The sequence below is a fragment of the Clytia hemisphaerica genome, unplaced genomic scaffold (genome assembly GCF_902728285.1).
Source record: "Clytia hemisphaerica strain Z4C2 unplaced genomic scaffold, Clytia hemisphaerica genome assembly, whole genome shotgun sequence".
In the NCBI taxonomy this organism is placed as follows: domain Eukaryota; kingdom Metazoa; phylum Cnidaria; class Hydrozoa; order Leptothecata; family Clytiidae; genus Clytia; species Clytia hemisphaerica.
This window is the reverse complement of record NW_027103892.1, coordinates 510,415-522,392: the sequence shown is the minus strand read 5'-3', so window position 1 is coordinate 522,392 and position 11,978 is coordinate 510,415. Positions and strand designations below refer to the sequence as shown.

Genomic DNA, 11,978 nt, shown 5'->3' with positions numbered 1-11,978 from the left:
AAGAAAGCCATTTTGTTATTTTTTTTGAGACTGAGCTCACAATACATGAGAAAGGAGAGGAGATAGATATTATGGCTCTTTGTTGTGTTGTTATTGGCTGCAGCAATGGAAGTTATAGACTTAACAAGTGGAAGAGTTTACAGTGTGAAGAGCATCGACAGATTCATGAACTTTGTAACTGTGACCCTCCTTTCAAGCTACATCCATTTCCTACTGTAAAGAAAGATTATGAGCTAAGAATGAAGTGGATTAAGGTGATTAATCGTGCTGATGATACTACTAAAGGATTTTTTGAACCAGGCAGAAATGCACGTGTGTGTTCCATCCATTTCAAAGACGGTGAACCTTCTTCTGATAACCCTCTTCCAGTACTATCCATGGGATATGATGGTGCAGAAAAGCGAGCTTTATTTTTGTCTCCACCATCAACAACAGCTATCAGCAGAAAGAGAAAGTCTTCTAACAATCATAATATAACAGCAGCTGGTGGCGAAGGATCATCATCAACGACTACTTCATCACGACTACAACAAAAACAACGTTTGTCATCATCTGTCATTAAAATAACTTTACCAAATCCCAAAAAGGATACTGCTCAATCTACTCTTACTGTAAGGGAAACTCCAACAGCATCTATTATGTCAAAAAAATATGTTGTCTACACCAGTTCACCAACCTCATCATCCTAAAGCTTCAACAACTACATCGATGTTACCCAATGAACTTGAATCAAATGTTGATTTAATAATCACCAAAAAAACTCCAGAATGTATTAAAAGAATCAACAAATCAATTCGTTCAAGCATCAAAAAGACAAAAATGCATAATTCAATGAAAACTGTCGGTGCAGCTAATAGTCCAGTGGTCAAACCTTTGTTTGAAACTTTATTGAAAAACAATAAAAAGTGTCTTTTTTACACCAACATAACCAACCTGGAGCTGTTTCATCAATTGCATAATAACGTCAAAGGTTTTGTACGTAGTCGGTTTTACGCAAAGAAAAGAACTCTTGCCAATCCTTTCAACAAAGTACACACACCAAAAAAGCCTGGGCCTGATCGAAAATTAAATTCTGTCGATGAATTGCTGTTGACACTAATGAAGCTGAGATTGGGATTACTTTTTGAGGACCTTGGTGACCGGTTTGGAGTATCGAAGAGCTGTGCGTCCAAAATTTTTCAGAGCTGGATAAGAGCTGGATAAGAGCCATGTCATTGTGTTTGAGATCATTGATTTATCTCCCTGAGGAGGAAAATATACGAAACACCACGCCATCACGGTTCAGAGGGTTTCATAGATTAAATGGTATCATAGACTGTACTGAAGTTTTTATTGAAACTCCAAAAAGTTTAGAACTACAAAGTGCAACTTGGAGTGAATATAAACATCACAACACTGCAAAAATCTTAATTAGTGTCTTACCCAACTCTTTTATCAGTTATGTTTCAGAGCCCTACACCGGAAGAATATCAGACAAGGCTATTGTAAATGAGACTGAGTTCCTGGACACTCTACCCCCATACTGTAGTCTTATGACAGATAAAGGTTTTAATATTGAACAAGAGTGTGCTCAAAAAAGCATACATCTAATTATTCCACCTGGAAGACGCGGTACTTCCCAAATGACTGAAGCGCAACTTAAAAAGACAGCTCACATTGCTAAAGTTCGGATTTTGGTTGAACAGGTCATTCGTAGGGTGAAAACTTTCCAAATTTTATCAAATGAAGTTCAAATAAGTTTGTTACCACATTTGAATGACATTGTCATTGTTTGCTGTGCCCTCTCAAATTTGAGAAAACCAATAATGAAATGACATTTTTTATACCTTATTCGAACAAATTTTGGCGGAAATTTAATTTGGTGGATGGGCGAAAAAGTCCTTTTAGAGGGAATTTAATTTGGCGGATTAGAGAAAAAATTAATTTTGGCGGGAATTTAATTTGGCGGATGACAAATTTTTAGGTGAAAAATCAAGGTCATAACATTGATATTGCATACTTTTAGTGGGTAAATTGTGTGTTCCAATAAGGTAACTTTTTATTTTGAGCCAATGATATTTTATCATGTTTATGCCTTTAAATTTTGATTATATATATATTTTTTTTGAGTTGGTACTTGTAAAAACTGATCTGAAAAAGCCTTCTAAATTTAAAACTTTAAGTAGCATTAATGAGAGTAACTTTTTACCTCAAAAATCATTTTTTTATTGGTCTTTCATAAACCTAGCACATGGTTTATCATTCTTTTACTACCTCCTCTATTTTTATGAATTTCTTTCTACAATGTTGCTATAAACCTGTAGTATACCACCTCAAATAGAATATAAGTAATATTTTTTTTGTTTTAAAACTTATTCCCTATGAATTATATTATAGCGTTTTTATAGTCCATATTATTAGCTCCCTAAGTCCCAAAGAAATTCTTTTTTATTGCAAAACATGAATTTACTGACAAAGTTTTAGAAATTGAGATACAGATATAATATGTGAGTGTGAAACAGAGTCTTCCATTTGTTGATTTATTTACATAATAAAATGATAAAAACCATACATACTACAGAAGATTTTAGGATATTTAAAAAATAAAAATAAAAAAAGCATAGAAATATAAATTTACTGCTTACAACAAAAAGGTTCATAAGATAATATTATATTATTATAATTTATAGCAGTACACGTTTTTTTATAAGGAACACGCTTATAAGGAACTCGAGGCTGAAAATAGTCCAAAAAATAAGGAATTGTTAAGGAACTGCTCAGGCTGAGAATAAGAAAACAAGCTTTAAGGAACAGTAAAAGTAAGAGTTTTCACTTGAACTAGCTATGTAATAAGCAACTCATAAGGAACTTTGAGGCTGATATTTTCTGTAAAATTAAGGAACTCCAGGCTCAGAGCAAAGTTAAGGTTCCTTATAAAAAAACGTGTAATATATTAGAAAATTAGTGAATATGAAACTCAGACTTTTTACATAATATATTCGTGTGTTATCAGTATTGTATAATATAGTCATACGTCAAAGGTGATTTCAAGATTATCCTGCAATAAAATCATCTCAATATCAATGTTACTATGAATTTCAGAGTGGTCAACTGTTTGTTTAGGTTTCTCAATGTTTGTAATGAGAAGTCTGGGAGAAACGTAAGTGTTCCAAAATAATTTGAGGTTTGATAGTTTTTCAGTCCAGAATACTGCATCAAATACAATTTTTTCCAAATAAAAACTTCTATTAGCAATGTTGAAAACGAAAAAGTATCCAAATGATCGATTTGTCACAGCCATCTGTCCTTGAATTTGGTAATAATATTCACTTGATCGTTTTAATTTTGTTTGTCCATTTAAATTTTCTAAATGTTTACCATAAGTTCTCCAAGACGGTGCTCTATTTGCAGGCACACTAGGGTAACCTGATAACAGATTGTGTATTTTCTGGCCCAGTACGCTGAAGCTCTAAAGACGTGGGCGAAAATATACAATCTGAAGAAAATGGTCGCGCGTCTACGCACGTACAATTTTATTTAAGAGGAAACAGGTCGAGTGCAATGTCGACAAAGGGTGTCATGGCCGAAACTTTTGGGTTGGGAGATATGTTAAGTTCTCTCAAAGCAAATTCAGAACTTTTTTGGAAAAGAAGTATGCTAAACATTATTGTATTTCACAGACAAGGTTCTTTAATGGATGAATATATGCTCAAAAAAGAATCTTTTTTGCTTTAAACTTGACAATATCACTCAAAGAAAGGAAAATTAAACAAACACTTAATTATTAGAAGAAAATCTATAGAAAATGAATTTACTGAATACTTTTTGAAGTTTTAAAGTATGACCAAAAAACTTGTTTTAACATCCATTTTCACCTTCTCAATTTGAAACCTTTCCACTCGCAAAGCATTTGGGACAGAATTTAATTCCTATCTATAACGCACTTTTCATACCATTTTATTTTAAGTTCAAAAAGTTGAATCAAATTTCTGTAGAAAAGATTTTCCTCGTTAGTCAGCGATCTTTAGATTTGAAAACTCCACAGCTGCTATCAGGTTACACTAGGGGGGCATTTGACTTCACAAACACCTTTTCCACAACAGGGGCATTCGAATTCCAGGTCAGGTGTGACACTTATGTAAGGGTCTAATTTTGAAACAGTCATGCCAGGACTAGTGAATTTAATTCCTTTATGTTTAATTCGAATTATTTGCTTGAATCGCATAATGGCATGTCGTTCTGACGAAATGCCATGTTTCATTTGCCAAGTAGGTTTTTTATTGTCTTCTCCCATTATCTCTTTTAGAAGGGGAATAGGTTCTTGGTCAGATTTTTTTAAAGATTCCATTCTTGTAAAGACTTTCTTAAATTTTGAAGCTGTTATACGACCTTTTCTTTGCTCAACCCAAAACTCTGAATTACTCTGTGCAACTGTTTTTTCATAAACTTTTGATATTTGATCATCTGATAGTGTAATAGCTTCGATATATGTTTCAGTATCATAACAATTCTTGTCTTTAAAAATTTTTGCATGTTCCTTAAGTGAAAGAATTTTCGATTCTTCAGTAACTTCTTCAGTAACATCGAGTGGCTTTCCATCCATTATTTGAATGAAACAACTGTCAGGAATAACATTTTTGAAAGATTTGTAAAAAATATCCCTCATTTTTTTTGGTTCAGAAACAAGTTCTTTACAAGTAACACTGCTACTCATTGGCATATATTCCAGTTTTCGTTTTAAACTTTGCTTTGAATCTGATTTTGTCTTAGAAATGGCCAGCCTACTGTACTTTTCTTGTTTGAATACAAATGAAGACAGCTTTCCTGGTTTAATGACTTTTTTCTTTGATGGTGGGGGTTCAACAAATTTACATCGTGACGAAGTACACGTTTTCCTTGTTTCTCCCATGAGATTTGCAATTTCAAGTCTAAACAGCAACCCAGCTACATGATTACAGCTCCCTGAAATAAAAAGTTAAATAAAATAACAAATAAGAAAAAAACAACTAAGCTTTAATAAAATAATAAAATAATAATAAAGAAAATAAATACAACCAAGCTTTAAAAGCTTGGTTGTCATTTATTTTTTTTATTATTTTGGACTACGAAGTAATCAAAATTATTCTTGGTTACTAAAATTAGTTATTCTTATCAAACTCACCCTGGGAATATTTTTGAATTCTTAAAATTCACCCAATTTTAGCTCCTAATATTCTTATAAAAATCTTTCTTATAAAAGACATGATTTTTATTGAGAAAAAAATGCAATTTACCTAGAAGGCCTGCTGTACAGGTGCAATACCCTCTCAAGATTTGCCCATCCATTTCTCTCTCAGTATCCTTTTGCTGTATGATAACCCACACATCGTATTGTTTCATGGATACACGTTGGGAAGGAAGGCACTTTGATTTCATGATACATACATTAGGATTTTGTTCAGGGAAATTGATATGAAGTTCTCCAAGAAAGCCATCACTATAATATCGATAAGCTTTCCCTTCCTTATATTCGCACTCTAGACGTTGCCACAAATTATCATTTCCAAGAACTTGAGAAAAATGTCTTGAAATGTCCATGAAGTACGTCTTAGGCCATTTGTGGATTCCATCTTTTTCACCAGCCCATTCTTTCTGTGGTATAGAGAGTGGGTCTTGAAGGGATAACGTTTTGAACTTTTGGGTGTATTGTTCAGTATTTGCCCTCTCCTGATGTTCTAGCTCTGGATCAATAGGGATATTCTCCTCGCTTGCAGCAAAAGCTCTAAGTAGAAAAGAGGAAAAACTTAAATTTAGATAGCCGAATATGAGCTGTGTGCATTTCATAAAATGTCGAAAGTGTGTGTGATTTACAAAAATATCTTGTGTGAGAAAAATAAACATACCTTGCAACAAGCGTGTCAAAAGATCCTGTTGTTGATTTTTTTCTCACTGAGAGAAAACTTTTAAGTGATTGAATAGAATATAAACGAAACTCATCAATTGATATCTTTTCTAAAGCTAAAACAGTGTCAGATTTCTTTTTTCCAGTCATAGTGTGACAAGCTGGTTTACGTTTTTGCTTGAAATTCCTTGTACTTTCGTTTTCTGACCCGTTTGTTTACATGCAATTTTCGTGTTCTTTTACATGAATCGGCTAATAGGAAACCCGTGTATTAGAATTGTAATCAAACCGGTTCGCAGAGGCCCACCTCGGGCCTGTGAACTTGTATACTGTATAATAATAATAAAATGTAGGTTTTGGGCAATGCGCACAGTTTGTACACCTGGAATCAGAAGGAAGCCCATTATCTTTGATTTTGACAGCGTCAGCAAAGATTTCCCTTAAAACTGAAAATGGTGGGTTGATCAATCCACAATCTTCCGGTGAAACCGACAGAGAACTCTTGTGGTTGATTCCATTGACCTCCATATTATTGAATTTTTGTTGAAGTCTTGACCTCTGTTGAGGGAGCATGATTGAATAGTTTGACAGCTCCTTCAGCGCATTTTTAAACGTGGGGATCAATTTCCAATTTCCATTTCCAATCAGAGAAAGTTCTACTGTTTTCTGCTGAGCATCATTCATGGCTCTCAGCGATTGAACCACTTCCTTATGGGACATCTTTCTTGTTGTTTCAGGGGGTGTTCCTCTTTTTAAAACGGAATTGACACACTCATTTGCATTCTGTGTGTATGACTTTAGCTTTCTTAGTTCTGCTGACATGCAGTTTCTTATATCATTCATTTTATTGGTCTGGAAATACTCTCTAAATTTGTGAGCCTTTTCTCCCCAGTAAACCTGCATATTCAATCCCAAATCTGTTCAACTGTTCAACTGTCGACACAGTCTCCCAAATATGTCCTTCATTATTTCGGTTTTTCTCTGGCATAGAGAATAATATAATAATATGGCAAGCTCTAGTAAATGAGTAAAAGTAAATTCAAAAAATTAAAAGAGAGCTATATGTTCAAGAGCAGCTAGTAAAAAACGTTGAGAGATTATTTTTGACTCGTCTATTCCTGCTTTCAGTCTGGTAAATCCATTGACTGCAATATACCAGGATTGTGACATGCTTAAAATACATAAATATTTATAAGTTACAGAATTACCGAAATACCCTGTTGTCAGGTAGAATTGCATAAGTACCCAGACAAAAATGGTGTAGAGATGAAATTTTACACAAAGGTCCAGGAACATATCAGGAATAACCAAAAAAAAGCCCCACCCCCAGGAAAATGGGAACATCCTCCAATCCATAATGGCGGACATGGTACTTTTTTCTACAGTTAATCAAGCCTTGATAACTGAATTTTAATGGTTTTCAAATGTCAAAAATAACCAGACAGGGAGATTCCTCTCGATGAGTAGATAAAGAAAATGGGTTCACTTTTGAAATTTGGACCACCTGGTCCCGAGATATGACCTCTAAAGTCAAAAAAGTGATGATTTTGATGACGTTAGCATTTTTACTGAGAGCGATAAATTGGACTGGACTGGACAAATTTTCCTTACTAAGTTTTCCCCAATATTTTCCCGGCTAAGGTTTTATCAACTCTTACCTATGAATTTCGCTTCAACATTACGCTTCATATGTTCATAGATCACAGAGCATTGCCAGGGCATTTGGTAAGTAATCGGACAATGCGTTTCTGAGGGCTGTTTCTGAATCATTTCCCCTCACAATGACATCTTTGGTTGGTTGATGCTCTTTGATCATGTACATTGGCAACATTTGGTAGGACTCCTCACTCTTGCCTGATTGTACAAGGCAGGGCTCCAATATTACCGGATGTACACCCTCTTTGGGGAGGAACATTACGTGGCGATAAGTTGTAGCTGTCAATAAGAATTTGCCCACTCAGTTTGCTTAAGTCCGGTTTGCTCTTTTTCGGAATTGCAATTTTTCGCTCTTTTTTAATTAGCGATAACTTTTCTTTCTTTATCGATATCAGAATAAAATTTTTTTTTTAATTGAAAGATATGAATATTAATTTATCTGAAAAATTTCATTACAAAAACGAAGAATATTAGTGGTAAATTGTAAAATCACGAAAAAAAACATATTTGTTAAAAAACATATTTGAATTTCGTGATATTTTCTACACATCATGCGGTACGTAATAGGATTAAAACAAAGACTTGTTTAACAAAGTTAGATTTAAACATCTTTAGTAAACAACAAGTATACTTTCAATACACAATTTTACGAAACTGTCTATTAGAAATTTACTCACGCATAAAAAAAGAACTCAAAAAGAGGAACATAGTAGAACCGCACTTAAAGAAAATGAGCATGTTGTAAGTTGCATCCACCCCAAAAACACAAAATTTCATAGTCTTTGTACAAAATCGCTCTATATCTTTTAGCTGTTGTGAAGACAGCACAAAGACGCTTAGCTCGGGAACTAATTGTAATTCACGAATGAAACGTGCAAATGTTCTCCCCTCCTTTTTTGGACATCCATTAATTCGACGAGTTCGTCTGTCTTTGGAGATTTATTGCTGAAAATGAATTTACAGTGCAAAGCTTAAATCGCAAATTATGGATTTTTTTAAGTTATATTATTTTATATGGATTCTTAATTAACGATCAAAAGAAAATGACTTTGGGGGATGTACACACGAGAAGTAGAGAAGCCCCTAGAATACCCCTTTCTTTTCTTGGTTTCTATTTTGTATATTAACCTTTCTACTGCTAATCCCTGAGTCAGTTATAAAAACTGTAAACAAGAAAAAAATAAGTAGGAAAATTTTCAAACACAACAATTCTGACCATTTACATATGGATTTGCTTTTGTAAAAGGAGTAATTTTGTCAAATTTAGAAGTGATGTATCTCAAAAGGCAAGAACTATAAAAGATACCTTGGAAGAACCTCATCTTATTCTCTCTGGTACAATTATTACATTAGTATAGAGTTTATATCTGATTAAATAACAATTCATTTCAATTTTCAAGAATTTTTGTGTCACTTATCTTAGAGCCCTTGCTGCATTCTGGAATTTAAAGGGAGTACGAGTAATACTGACACAGAACGCCTAAACGACGTTCGATCATATTGTCAATGTAACTTTAGATCTTAAGCATAGGGTTCATTTGAGCTGAGGCTGGGCATATGCTTCAATTTCTATTGTTCTATAACAATAGGTCTATTGTTTTCAAGCCCAAATCTCAAATTGGAAAATTATTATTATCGGTTATTTTGATTATTATTGATTATTTAGCCTATCAACTTTCTGGGAGCTGAAAAGGTAAGATTTTCAACCGGAGAATATTCTAGAAATATGTAAAATTTGCTTCTGATAAAAATGATGCGATTATTGCTAATTTATCTGTATAATCTGGCTAATTTGTTTATTTAGGGCTTAATAGACGATTTTCCGAGATGATGGGCCAACTTGAAATTGTTCCTGACTGCTGACCCTCTTAAATAGAGTTGCAACAATGTTGTCGATGACCAAATCCTTATTCGTCCAGGGAGGGAGGGAGGGAGGGAGGAAGAGAACATAATTTACCTACCATCTTTAATCCAGCACGACGGACCTTGTTGGGATTCTCATAACGATTCCAAAATCTTGTCAAATCAATGCCACTCAATAGAAGAAACTCTTTGACAACTTGACCTCTGTTTGCCATCTTCAAACCATAATCAGCACCAATTTTTCTGTAATTTATTTGAAGTCTTCTTCGATTTACTCAACAAACCATTTAAATTGAGTGCAGATTTGAACAGTTCCATAAAGTTACTGCTTGAAAAACCTATATCTGTATTATAAGCATAGCTTTCTAACTTCCTCCAGTAGTCTAGGCTTGTCAAATTGATTAACTTCATCAGGATGTTTTGAATGACGCTTTTTCTTAACATTACCATTAATTTCTTTCAGTTTCCTTAATGGTAAGATTCATAAAATTGAAATAATAAAAGGGTATTTTAACAGCCAAAAAGAAATTCAGTACTATTTGAATCCACCGATATATAAAAACACTGGATCGCGGATTCCCGTGTTTGAAAGTGACGTCGGGTGAGAGCGAAAGTCTACCATCTTTGGGACCCCTTTTTGAGACCGCGCAAAATGTAAACATTGAGTTTTGGTAAGTTTTGGTTGGTGTTTGAGGTGTACTGGTTGCTTTAGTTATAGAATTCTGATGTTTTCAAGGCTTTTTTATTTTGTAGAGCAAGCCTAGCTATATTGGAAAAGTTTCATTTTAGTCAATTTTATTTCAAAGAGCTTGTTTGTCAATATTCTTTCATTCTTTTTGAATGGACTCCCCCCCACCCCCAAAAGGTCAAGCAAGCTCAAAGGATAGGAAAATTTCAATACAACAGTACAAGTAGAGATTTGTTTTTTATAAGATTTGTGGTTTTAAAAAAAACCGTTTTTTAATTCCAGCAAAGCAAGCATTTGTTTCATATGATTGGTCAAGGTTGTGATGTGAATCGTCAGGTCTTTTTCTTGATTGTAAGTACTGTTGTGTTGTGTCGACATTGATTGTTGTAGGATTGGACGAGTGAGGAGAGAGCTTCTATTGATTGTTGTAAGTCACTAAAATTGAAATAAAAGTTGCCTTCAAAACTGTGTAGCTTTTACCAGTATGCTCAAAACTTTCACACCCCACAAAAGACAGACTCGTTAGGTCTTCAAATTCAATATGTTTGAAATTCATAAAGGTGTTTCTCTTTCAATTTTGTTTTGTTAACGTTTATCATTTTCAAATACAACTTACATGTTTTAACAATTTTCACTGGTTCTTGAATAGTATCAATTTGCTCAACTTTTTCCTGATTTTGTCTTCCCCACAAACAAGATTCTTTTGTTTTGCCAAATGATGAAAGCGAATTTTGCAGTAGCACTCAGTTAGCAATTTTATTAGCTGGAAAACATGGTTGTCTCCAACTGACGTGTCCAACATATGGCTGTCTAACTCTTTGAAGACGGTGTTGAGCTTGATGTTTGATAGGACCGCAGTCTTCATTGATGGTATAATGGCATTTGCTGAAAAGACAAAATATTTTTACATCAATACACAACACTTATCACTCTGATTACTTACAGTAACGTTTCCTCAATGAATGGCAGCCATAAGTGCTTGTTCTCTTTCTTTAAAGGTGATTTATATCCTTTTGCGCATGGGGTTCGTGAGTTTAGAATGTCGAAGAGGCGGTCAAATGTACGAATGAAAGTTACTGTTGGTCCAGAATCTTTGAAAGCATCTAATTTCAATTTTTTATCACAAAACTCGATTGCATCTGCAACACTTGAACTGATTGCTTGAGCAGCAAGATTCACCTAAAAAGTGGGGGGAAATTTTTTTTTCTAAATAACAAAAATTTTGTAAAATTATTTAATTACTGTTTGGTAGACTGACCATAATCCCTTGATTAACTTGAATAGATTCCATACATTTATCTAAGGTATATATACCTTCATCTTTGCTTGATGCCATTTGATATGTGATGCCTTCAATTTGTTCGCGAGATGTAGGCCCTCTCCACTCTGCAGCTTTTCCAGCTCTTTAACAAACTGCCACTTAATTTTGCCACCATTAGAATCAGTTAAGATGAAACCACTACCTAAAAACAATTAAATTTTTCTTTAAAAAAATTGAGAAGATGCTCTGACCCTTTATCTTTACCACACCCAAGAGAATATTTTCATTTTGTTAAGAATTGAAGAACACACATGATTTGAGGGCAGAAGCATTCTTTCTAACCTATCGTGTTACGTATAAGTTTAAGCATATGGCATATGTCAAGCATCACGTATACAATTTTGCTGTTGTCTGCTGGATGTTGGAAATATGGTGTCATTTTTTCTACCCTACATACCATACTACCCTACATACCATGGAATTTAAAGGCTGAATTTCATTTTTAAGGGACATTTCTGGGCCTTGGAATGCTGTAATAATAGGTATAGTGAGGCTATATTTTTGTTATCGATAATGAATTTTTTCTGAATTTATTAAAATACCTCTTGTTTTTTTAGATGATCAGGGAATGCCTTGAATCTTGTTGGTAC

General features: G+C 34.0%; 2 protein-coding genes across 2 annotated transcripts; one reads left to right on the top strand and one right to left on the bottom strand.

Moving 5' to 3' along the window:
* The first annotated feature begins 1,208 nt into the window (after positions 1–1,208).
* Positions 1,209–1,814, top strand: LOC136808710 (uncharacterized). Its single transcript, XM_067065252.1, has one exon. It carries the CDS (start codon positions 1,209–1,211, stop codon positions 1,812–1,814), a length of 606 nt encoding a protein of 201 aa, XP_066921353.1.
* A 2,216-nt stretch (positions 1,815–4,030) lies between these two features.
* Positions 4,031–6,115, bottom strand: LOC136808709 (uncharacterized). The gene is made up of 3 exons (XM_067065250.1): positions 5,862–6,115; positions 5,253–5,740; positions 4,031–4,941 (listed from the first exon to the last, which is right to left on the bottom strand). The coding sequence occupies exons 1-3, from the start codon at positions 6,008–6,010 to the stop codon at positions 4,031–4,033; spliced, it is 1,548 nt and encodes a 515-aa protein (XP_066921351.1). The 5' UTR covers positions 6,011–6,115.
* Between the last annotated feature and the right edge of the window lie 5,863 nt (positions 6,116–11,978).